The 11888-nt window shown below is 41.8% G+C and overlaps 1 protein-coding gene across 1 annotated transcript; it reads left to right on the forward strand.

Annotated features, from left to right (window-relative positions):
* The first annotated feature begins 4622 nt into the window (after window positions 1-4622).
* LOC109636550 (fetuin-B) lies at window positions 4623-11826 on the forward strand. The gene is made up of 7 exons (XM_020098320.2): window positions 4623-4916; window positions 6518-6628; window positions 7069-7156; window positions 7610-7776; window positions 8264-8371; window positions 9136-9222; window positions 10827-11826. Exons 1-7 carry the CDS (start codon window positions 4692-4694, stop codon window positions 11316-11318), a joined length of 1278 nt encoding a protein of 425 aa, XP_019953879.2. The 5' UTR covers window positions 4623-4691; the 3' UTR covers window positions 11319-11826.
* Window positions 11827-11888: the final 62 nt, after the last annotated feature.

The raw sequence follows: 11888 nt of genomic DNA on the forward strand, positions 1-11888 counted from the left end.
CCTGATCTGGAGCCGAACTAACATTTAAATGAAGTTGTAGTTTTTGGGTAATCCTGCAAACAAACAAACAAACGTAGATTATGCTCCTTGGCCGAGGTAATTATTGCAATATCGTTTATTATAGTAACAGTTCAATATTTCTGTGTGGAGTCGTCTCCCAGTGTTTGTGTGAATGGAGTTCATGTGAAAGATGATAGAGTTCGTACCTGGGATGTTTTTGCTTCATTTCTTAACAGTGGGAGGAAGTGGAGGAGCAATCATTCGTCTTTATTGACAGTCTATGGTTGAAAAGATGAATCATGAAGAGCGGCTCGGTGTTACACTGGTTAGCGTTTCACCTCTTCTCTTGTTCTGACCTCTTTTTTTTCTCCTCCTCTCATTTCCTCTACACTTTTCAGCACTCCCTCTCCTTGCGGGCCTCCTTTCCAATCTCTTAATAGTTCTTCAACTTATCCATCTCTCTCTCCTCTCCTCTCCTCTCCTCTCCTCTCCTCTCCTCTCCTCTCCTCTCCTCTCCCCTCCTCTCCCCTCCTCTCCTCTCCTCTCCTCTCCTCTCCTCTCCTCTCCTCTCCTCTCCTCTCCTCTCCTCTCCTCTCCTCTCCCCTCCTCTCTTACCTCAGGCCCATCATGGCTGTACACAGAGAACAGAAGGAGCCCCAGTGGCAGCAGCCTCGTCCTATCTGTGCCCGGGCATCATCACTACATTGTGGCGTCTCTCTCTCTCTCTGTGCAGCAGCACAAGAGGAGATTACTCTGCTCACATCAAACGAGGTTTGTCTAACTTGGGTCTGGCGATGTGCTGGTGGAGCGAGTCCTTGGAGCAGCCTTGCTGTTCTTATCTCACCCCAACAGACTCTTTTCTGTTTTCTGCTGCAACACAACTGGCTGCCGGTAACACTGACGCATGCACGGCTCTGCACGGTCAAATGTGCACACAACAAACACCAGTGCATATTCTCTTGTGTGAATACACACACATAACATTGAGGCAGCTCTTTTTTTACTTCTTCTGATATTAGTAGAATTTGTTCTGCTGAGTGAGTCTCCCTCTCTCTCTGTCTCTTCCTCCTCCAGCATCTGCTCGGAGCCGAACCTGCTTCACTGAATATTTGAAATGGATTAAACGACTTTCCCCGGACTCACACTTGCAAAAAAGAAACTGCTACTCTTCAATTTGATGTTAAATATTTTAACCACACCAAAGTAGGAGCAGAAAAGACCAAAGAGATGAGAACACAGACTGTAAATAAAGATGGACGGAATTTCAATCGAGGGAAATACGCTGCACAATGTGCGTTGAAACCATTGTGACTAAAACATTAGACGAGCAGAAGTTGACCACTAACTTCTTTTTTCACCGGAGGTGGAGTATGTGCACCTCGGCTCTGCAGCTGGCTTTCATACCCCGATCTCAGGTCAGGCATCTAAGAGGATAAGTGCATTCTGGGTGTTGACGTATTTCTACCTTTTGGGCCAAAGGGAAAACCACAGTCCTTGTTCTCTGATTTGTCCGATTCTGCAGCACTAGTCTTTATATGTTTTCACCTCTCTCCTGCATAAATACTCGAATTGTATTAAAAGCTCATCCTCCGAGCTGTGAATTATTCATTCCAGCGGCACAATATGCTCTTTGTTTTTATTTCGTTTGTTTACGGCAAGTGAATATGAGTTCAGTGTTCAGTTACACTATGCACTGCAAATATCTTTTTCCCTAAGAAATCGGAATGGAAACGATTCCACCAAGTTATCGATATCATGTGATGTACATATGAATCTATCAAGTTGGCACTCGTCAATTTTCAACACAAAATAACACAACAACAACAAATATTTTCTATCGTATTATATCGTATCACAGTATTGTGACATATCGTGATACGTATCGTGAGGTCCCATCCAACACACCGCCTGACCAGCCGCCCCTCAACCCCCGAATATTAGATAATTATATAATAATACAATATATTCATTATAATTATTATTTATCTTGTTTAATCCACACAAAATCCAAAGTATATATACGACAACTCCATGTTTTACAAGGGATTCTATGTTGCAGTTGCCAGTGGAGACGCTTTGCCCCCAGCCAACAAATAGTCTGACACATAATCCCCTGTGCAACAGAGAGCTGTTATTTCTGTGGATTTAACAAATAGAGTACAACATATTAGTAAGTGATCTAAAGAAGTGCTGGTGTTGGACAGAACCAGGCAAACGGCTGCTTTCCCCCCGTCCCCGGTCTTTAAGTCTCCCTCCGTCCAGATTTAACAGACAGATGGTGACGGTATTAGTCGTCTCATCAACTCGCCACCAGAAGGTTGAAAAGAAGATGTAAAAGAAAATCACGTTAGTTCCGTAGTGTCCACACAAATCTGATTATTTTAGATCATGGAATCATTCATGTTTCACATTTAAACAAATCTCTGCAAAATCTGAAATTTGCATCGAACTTTAGACACTGAGAGGTAAAACATTGAGTGTGTGTGTGTGTGTGTGTGTGTGCAGTCACAGACAGTAATCACTCTTGTCATGAACAGAACAACCAGTCTGACCCCCCCCCCCCCAAGTGTGAACCCCTCCTATAACACACAGTCAAACCCGGTTACACTGCTGCTGCTCTGAAGGAAGAAAACTAATCTCTCTGTGTTTGTTTTTGTTTTTTTATATCACGGAACAAGAGTTCACAATTTACAAAAGCTACAGCTCGTTTTATTTTTCCATCTTGTTAGTTTTTAAATCTCCAGTGGGACGTTATGATGTGATTCAGGTTTACATGGCGACTGAGGTTGGAACTCTTCACATATTTTGATTTAATTATGTTTATTCCAAGTATATGACCTCATTCTAGTTGAGGTAATCAGAAACTCCAGTTTACATGACGGTGTCTCATTCAGCTTGTTGGTTTATTTGGGTCAACACTGGAATGTTGGTGTCCATGTAAACGTTGACTCACACTCTGCCCCCCTGGTGATGGAAGTTGCTCCTGATTGATTTTTGATGCATTTCTCTTTAAACTGGCGAACAAAGCGTCTGAATCAATCCAGCTGCTGCCATCATGTGTGATATCATCACTGAAGATGAATGAGATCATTCCAGATGCAGCCGTGTCACCAGCCCCCCCCTCCCCTGCTTCACAGATCAGCTGGTGTGTTCTGGATCCTGCCTTTGGCCTCTTCCATCACTTCAGAGCTTCAGTCCAGAAAACGTTTGCGTCTCATCATCTCTGAACTTCTTCAAACTCCATCATGAGCTTCAGATTCTTCCTGCCGATGAGCAGTTTGATCCTTGGGGTGCATCGTCTGTATTTCTGCCCCCTGTGGACACTGGTGGTGATGTCACTGCACAGCTCTGTCCCCAGCTGTTGTTGTTGTTGTTGACCTTGGTCGACCTGCTCCATGGATGATGCTCAGTGCTTCAGGAGTTTCTTTCTCCGTCAGGGCGTTTCAGATTGTCGTCTCTGTCCGACTCGGATCGATGTTTTTCCTTCTTGGCTGACAGGAGAACAGCAGCATGGCTCGTTACTCATGTTGCTCTATCCTCTTTGAACAACTCATGCAGTCAGTTCACAGGTCGATGCCAAGGTTAAAACTAAGAGCACACATTCAGAGCTGTTGACTGTTTAAAAGCTAAAGCTGGTTAAGTCACGACTGAGAACTAAGGGTGATCGGACATTTTGCCTGAAGAGATACGGCTTTCAAGCACTTTACCTGTTTTTAAATCATTGCTTAAAACATATTTTGACAGAAAAGTATTTTAATGTCTAAATGTTTCCTGGGTTTAAAAGTGTTTAATTCCTGATTTTAAACTGATTTAAATGGAACCTGTTTATCTTTAAATGTTATCTTTCTTTCTTATTTATGTTTTGCTTGTTTCGTATCGTCAATTATTACAACAAGAAACACTCGTCACATGTTCTAGTGGTTCTGTTCATTCAAATTCAAGTTGGGATCATCAGCTGTTTGTCTCATCTTCATAGTCTCCACATGTTAAACCAATGACTTTAGTCCACAAACATGCTGCACAAATATCCTGTTCATCCCATTGCAACATGATGTGGCAAATGTTTAATTTCCAAGTAGATCCAGTGACATTAAGGCCTATTGTTTCTTTTCTTTCACTAAAATCAATGCAGAAAAATGGAAATGTCAGAGGTTTCATGTTTCTGAGAAAACAGCAGCTTTAATTCTGTGGGTAGTGAAATTGATCAGTGGATCATTAACCAGTTCTCTGCAGCACACCAGAGTCACAGTGACCCCTAGAGGTGAGGCCCTCACATCACCACTACAATATATGGCACCAGTACAGTATATATAGATGTAGGAGTATAAACATATAAACAGTCATTTGAACGTGTTATAAAATCATGAGGGAGTTATTTTAATGTATTTATCACAGAGGTGACTCCTGCACTGAGAATAAAAAAGTTTTAGATGTTATTAACAGAGTGTGAACACAGGAGTCTTATGAATTTTTTTTTTTTTACATTTGTTTTCTTTTTCTGTGAAAATGAACGACTGTCACATTCATTCACAAATATCAGGAAACCGCCATTTAAATAAACTTTGTCCTTGGCTTCGTTTCAACATCTCCGTCCTGTTTTGATTCCAAAAGTCACTGAAGGCAAACACAGGAGAACAAAGTTGACTTTAAACCAGCTCTGTCTTTTAGTTCCTGTCTGAACCTCTGCGATCATGGCCACCAAGTCCACCTCCGTGTTCTTCCTGCTGTCATCCCTCCTGTCGGCTGTGCACGGGGAGAGTTTCCCACTGGTGCCGGCTGAACTTGCTCCCGTCCCCTGCAATGACAAAGCGGTGGAGAAGCTGTCTCGTCTGGCTCTCACCTACATCAATGAAGACCGCAGTGACGGCTACAAGTTTGCCCTCAACCGCATTGCAAACGTGCACTTGCAGGCTCAGGTTAGTGCAAACAGAAACGCTCAGTGGGGGCAAAGGCAGCCTGCGGGTTGTTTTATTGTGGCGGTGGGTGATTTGTGCATGTTTCACAAAGGCTGTGGTGTGTAAAGGTTATTTTCCCTGAAATACCCAAACATCATTGAGAGCAGAGAGTCACACGCTGGTAGATGTAACCAGCCGTGGCCAATCTTCGTGTCAGTGGGACTCCATTTGATAAGATTTATGTTTTGTTAGATGTGACTGTGCACAGTCAAAATTTTCTAATCAGGAATCCTCCTCTGACATCGTCACAATGAGCGGACTCCGTCTCTCTGGAGGGAAATGATGATAAAATTAAACTCTGCTTGTCAAGGACTTATCAGTCGTCACCGACATGAAACAAAGCTGCAGGTACATTAGTGTCGAACCACGAAAGACTTTAAAACAGTGAATATTTGCTGTTTGCATTTTGCGGTGAGTGTCGCTTTCCAATAAATATGACGTAGAAATCGACGTACGTAATGTTCTGTCGTGAAATGAGAAGCCGTCCTCTTTCACGCCTCATGAAAAAGGCTTTTTACCGAGGCGGCAGTTCATAAAGTCCAGGTCATTCCAGTCCAGCACCGCCGGGACAAACCTTGCACAACAGGGCTTTATGAACTTCATGCTGTCAGCCGCTGAAGGCTGTTGTAGCCCGACTGTGGGATGGATCGAGTTTTAAGAGGCTCAGCTCAACTTCATGACCTGAAAAGTCCCCGTTACACCTGCTCAAAGTGTTGACATTTGTTTTCAGTGCTGCAGCCCGAATCAATATTGAACTTGAGTGGCACTCAGTCGAGCGCAAACTGTCTCCAAGGCTCAAGTCCCTTAAATTCTGCACCGAATCTGTCATGCTTATGTGGACACGGTTCTAAAACTATTGAAGATACATGTACACTGTTCATGCACGGGTGAAGTCACATCATCTCAGCCACACGTTGGTGTTAGTTACATGTCAATGGCCTCATTTGTCAACATACAGCTGCTGCAAAAATGCCCATACCCCTGATGAAACCACATTTAAATGATCTCGCTCTATTTACACACTCCCCTAGATATGCCTGATTGTTTTCATCAAGGTCTATGAATTATTCCCTGGAAATGTGAAACAAAAACAAACCCCAAAACGACTTATCTCCCGACATTAAAGAAAGTGATAAAACCTTTCCTGGATGTGCCTCTCTCTCCAGATACACGCAAAACTCTAATGGGCTTGTTCATGGGCCGTGTCTTCTCCTTATGCCAAGTTTCCTGGAAGTCTGTTCTGCAGTTTTTATGTCATCTTGCATTAATTTCATCAAGATCCACGAGTTATTCCCTGAGAGATCAGTTGAAAATGTCGAAAAACAAGTAGACAAACAAACAAACGGATGAAAACGTAACTTTCCACTTTACACAGAGAACCTCATCGACGGTTTCTCAAAGCTGCAACTGAACAAACGGAGGAACGTGACTGGGTTTACATGAGTTTTTGTGAAATGCTTTTATTTTGTGATGGGTGTTGTGTCTCGCTGCTAGAAATTCTAACTGCACAACATTGTTTGTTCCTCGTCGCTCTGTGTTTGTGTTTGCTCTGTGCTCGTCAGGGCCCAGCAGGCAACGTGTACTACCTGGACCTGGATGTCCTGGAGACCAAGTGTCACATCGGCAGCCCAAAACCATGGAAACGATGTGACGTCAGACCGTTCATGGAGACGGTAGGACACACACAGACAAACACACATTTGTACTTTGTACTACACTTGTAAGTACCCTAACTGCCTCATTGTAAGAATTCCCTCCGCTGCAGAGATACAGTTTAACATTTTCAAGTGCCTTGAATGTTGGAGGCATCATGGTTTACAATCTGAATATCCACATATCATACGAACAAATGACACAATAATCAGAATATATATTAGTTTAACTCTTGTTTTTGCAAAGTAGTTTCCTACCTTTTAACTTGAAACTTAACATCAGTGTCTTTCCTGTCGTCTTCACTTCCAAACCATAAATAGAAATACAAGAACAAAAACACATCACAGTAAAACTCATTTATTTAGTTCTTGGACTTTTATATCACATGTTGTATCAAAGATCTTTGTGTTAACGATAATTATAATCGTGATTGTGACAAACACTGTTTTCTTCTTTTCAGCAAATCTCTGGTAACTGTAACACGACCATCCTGCACACACCAGAGGGCTTCTCCTACCTGTACAGCTACGACTGCACTCTGGTGCCAGGTAACATCAGCACACCCAACACTTCTGCACAAACTGTGTGAGGAGTTTAAAAACACCAAGAAGTTATAAATGAAGTAACATGTGATATTTTCAAGGGATCAAACTATTCAGATTGTACTATATTGTATTTTCGATATAATCTTCGATGCATGAGTGAAACGCTTTTGTACGATGGAGTTTTGGAGCCATATGGAAGATATAGATTTCAAATATGATTTTGTAATATTACAAAAATAAAGTAATAGCTGAGAAGGCAGTGATGATATTATGACAATAAAGTTTAAATTTAACATGTTTGTGCACAATATTCCTGATACTTATGGTTCTGAAAACCCCGAAAGATGAACCATTTCCTTATTTGTGTATTCTACACTGGATATAATCTGCTCACAATGTGTTCTTGTATTTTCAGTGTAAATGTTCATTACTCATGTGACAGTGTGTTCCCTGCAGATCCCCCAGAGAAGCTGCAGCAGGTGTGTCCCACCTGTCCCCTGCTGCTGCCCACAGACAACCCACAGGCCGTGAGCACAGCTCAGGTCACCCTGGCGTCCTACAGGAGACGCTCCACGCTGGGTGCAGGACTCGGGGTGAAGAAGATCACCAGAGCCGCGGCGCAGGTTAAACCACAGGACACACAGCTGTGAACTTTGATGAGAGACGCAAAGCTCCAAGGGCTGATTCCGTTCTCTCACACAACAATGTGTTTATTGGAAAATAACACTGGAGATTAATCTCTGGGTGTAAATGAGCAGACGTTAGACTGCACCTCTGAGCCTCTGTGCTCCAGATGAGAAGCATTTACTGCTCCACAAAAACCATAATGATGCAAGAGTCTTGCAAAGGTTGCAGAGGATTACTGACGGCAACTCAGACGTGACTGTCTGGCCGGGCAGAGGAGAAACTCAATCGTTCACTTGGGGCCTGAAAAAAATCATTGTATCGCTCCTGTCGAGCTTAGGTAACATATCTAATGCTCTAAATCCAAACTGATAGCAATTAAGTTACAGCACGAAGCCTCACCACCTCTGTATCTGACTGCAAATGTGATTTCTGTGCTCGTTTGTGTAATTTACACTTTTCTTACCTTGTTATTTTTTATTTCAGGTTGTGCCGGAGAAAGCCAGTTTTGTGGAGTACACCGTCCAAGAGTGTCCAGAGGGAGTGACGGAAAGAGGCACCTGCCGGGGACGGTCACTCTTCTCTGACGCAGAGGTACAAGTCGACACGTATTTAAGACCAGACATTATCCTGACACATTAAACCTTGTTGCTGTTTTTATCTCTCAAATGAGATAAAAGCTTTTCATTCTTCATTAATTTTAAAATGTAAAATATGCAAAAAATAGTTAGGCCTAAAATTATAGATTGATATACAAATAATAAACATTTCAGTTTAACTTATATTTAATCATATCACTCTCAACTTATTTGATTTATTCACTCTAACACGCCATTAAATGTGACCCTTGAATTCATGTGATAAACTTACATAGAAATTTAATTGAAAAACATAAAGTCAACATTTCAGGCCTAATTATTTTCTGAGCGTATCGTTTCAGTTTTTAATTTCAATCCATAAAGACAAACAGGACAGAAGGACAAGAAGTCACAAAGGCTCCAATCAGTAATATCATGGACCATCACTGTAGGTGCACCATTCATTTAAAGTAATAGATTGCAGAGACAATAGTCTGACACTGTTATGACATTAATTCATGTTGTTCTAGAAACACGAATAAACATCGACCCTGCAGCATCTTGTTTACCGTCGCTGCAGCAGCTGCAGGAAGTGCTACTTGACGGCATGACAGATTAATTTCTACTTTTAAATCTGAGAGCCGCGGTAATTGATTCTTTTATCAACGAGGCATGACACGTCTGCTCCTCCTTTTAATTTTTATCTTTCTTTCACCCTCGCTGCTCCTTTTTTATTGCGTAAAAAAAGAAATTAAAGAACAAGATCTTGTCTTCTCTCAGACTGCAGGTTTCTGTGCAGGATCTGTACGAGGACACGTGAGCGTCCATCCCGAGGTTCAGGTGTCCTGTGAGATGTTCAAAGTGCAGGTACGAGACACACTTAAGGAATATTCACCTTCTTCTATCTGAGCCAGCTCAACCGAAATGGCAGCAGTCAGTGTTTCTGCTGTTTTCTGTAGTTTGTTTGCTTGTTGGTATAGAAAGACGGGTCAAGGGTCGAGAAAGAAGAAAGAAGAAAGAAGAATATTGGAGATTTTTAGTGACTTTTACGTCTTTTTAACTGCTCTTCACTTACTTCAGTTTTACTCTTCAACTTGCTGCAGCAGCTTGGTCCGTTCTGGACTTCTCACAGGAGATCGTACCCACTCACCAAAGTTCCACCAGGGTGAGGAGAGGGAATGAAAGAGGAAACATTCTCCCTCTTCCAAGTCAGAGAACCATCAAATCATTTTAAAGCTGCTGTTTTAAGGGTGATAAAGTCGCACGGTGTTGCTTTAATTGAACCAAAAGGTGACAACAATACACACAATCAATATGTGAATTAAAGATGGAAGGAGGAAAATATAAAGCATGACAGACACGAAGAATAAATAATATTTTTGCTGTCAAATAGCAGCAGAGATTTCACTCTCATAGCTAATTAAAATAAACTGTGAAGGAGAGAAGGAGAGAAATAATTGAACATTTATCTGAAATAAAAGACGTGAGTCACAGAGTGTAAAACCGTCAGTAAGATGTGGTGAGTGTGGACGCGCTGTGGGGCTGTAAGTTTATAATAAGCCACTGTGTGACCTACATTTGATGAATGTTGTGTGTCTGAATGGAAGCTTCCAGTCATATAATTATTCTGTCACATCTTCCATGTGCTTGTGTCTCCTGGTTTGTGTTGTGCTCGTGTGTGTTTCTAAAATTGTACGACTCTGTGCTATAATTATGTCGTCCTCTCACTTGTTTCTAGACTTGTGGCATCTGATATAATCCTGCATGAGTGAAACTCTTCTGTACGACGGAGTGTTAGGCCCATATAGAGGAACAATTCAAGAGATTTCACGAATAATTTTGGAATATTACAAAAATACTGTAATGATTGAGAAGGAAGACGTGATGTTATGAGAAAAAAGTTGAAATTTGATGAAAAAAAGTTGTATTTTATAACAACAAAGATCCAAAGGTCTAAAAAGTCCTAATTGATAAGAAAGTCAAGCTTAAAGTGAAATCTTCTTGAGGAAAAAATGTGTAATATTACATGAGAATTATTTTAATGTTTTAATAATTTTATTTAATAGATCTAGAATTTACAAGAGAAAAATCTTACTTGAGAAGAGCATTTCCACAGAAAAGACGATTCTCAGTTCTCTGGTTCTTTCTTTGGAATAGACATTTTTTGCACAATATTTTGAATTTCCTGTTACACATGGTTCTGATAACCCCAAAAGATAAACTAGCTCCTTATTTGTGAATTCTACACGCTCCACATTCCTCATTCAACTGCAGACAGCAGGCCGATCTTCTGATCATCTCCCTCTAACATAACCTTAAAAAATATGTTGTTCTCGTAAAATTACCACTTTATTCTAAAAATCTTGTTGTTGTTTGTTCTAAGTGGCTCTAATAGTCCGTCTTACTTTTTCTCAGCTTGGGAAGTGAGTGTTAAATATCAGTGTTGTGTGCTCTTGTGTGTTTGTGTGCAGAACGTAGACATCCGCAGACCGCTGCAGCCGCAGGGTCACGACCTCCCTCCATACCCTGTGAGCCCAACCTTCCCTCCTCCGATCGACGATCCAGGAAATGATCCACAGCCCCCTCCCTCTGACCCGACATCGCACCCTGCTGTTCAACCAGCGCCGTTTAACCCCACACCCGTTGAGCCCGTGCCCTTTGACCCCTCAGTGGTGGTTAACCCGCTCACCTCCTCCTCCAGCGAGTCGTCTGAAGGGTTGGTCAACCAGCAACGACAACCACCACCAGCTCCTGAGCTGTTCGATTCCTCCTCTGAAGAGGTCGGAGGCCCTCTGGCGCTGCGTCCGCCGTTTAGCTTCCACTACCAGAGGCGTGACCGCAAGAGACGCCAGGCCTTGATGGAAACTTCAACCACTCACAGCCCCGTCTTCCTGTCTGATTTCCCCAGTGGCCTCTCTCCCTTCCGCTCCTGTCCTGGTCCCGCTCGATACACCACAGTTTAACCAAAGCTGCTTAGGAAACCATTTGTTCATCTTTAATTTATCCACGGAGACGGTGCAGCGATAAACTGCTCCCCGTCACTGCAGGCCGGTAATAATTTTTGGTAATGAGACGAATGCTAGCTCTTTTTTATCCGTGGCCCTGAAATGACCTCTCTGCTACAAATGGTACAATGCAGAGAAAACAGCCACGACTTAAAACACACGTGTTAGAAAATGGCTTCAAATAGTTGAACGATTTGAGTAAATCATGGTTTTAAAGAACTTCCATGTTTAAACTGAAAGTCTGATACTTACAAGAGTCTTGAGTCCTTTATTTTTGAAAAAGGGGGATAAACTATATTACCATAAATCTTTCACAAATGAGATGGTTTCCTATACTTTTGTGTGTTTTATATATTTTTAAATGGAGTATATTTTGTAAACTTCTTCTGTACTGTGAGGGAGAACAGACATTTTAAAAGGAAAGAACAGAAGCATAAATAAAAACATAGTGTTGTACTAAACTCTCTTCATTTTTGTCTGTGAAATGTTTTTTCAAGGTAAGAAATGAAATCAATCAATCAAAGTCCA

The sequence above is a fragment of the Paralichthys olivaceus genome, chromosome 3, assembly GCF_024713975.1.
Source record: "Paralichthys olivaceus isolate ysfri-2021 chromosome 3, ASM2471397v2, whole genome shotgun sequence".
NCBI classification, from domain to species: domain Eukaryota; kingdom Metazoa; phylum Chordata; class Actinopteri; order Pleuronectiformes; family Paralichthyidae; genus Paralichthys; species Paralichthys olivaceus.

Bases quoted from the DNA above. Each gene is read 5' to 3' on its own strand.
- LOC109636550 (XM_020098320.2), top strand. From the start codon at position 4,692: ATGGCCACCAAGTCCACCTCCGTGTTCTTCCTGCTGTCATCCCTCCTG. The intron at 4,917-6,517 runs GTTAGTGCAAAC...TGTGCTCGTCAG, and splicing joins ACGTGCACTTGCAGGCTCAG to GGCCCAGCAGGCAACGTGTA. The intron at 7,157-7,609 runs GTAACATCAGCA...TGTTCCCTGCAG, and splicing joins CGACTGCACTCTGGTGCCAG to ATCCCCCAGAGAAGCTGCAG.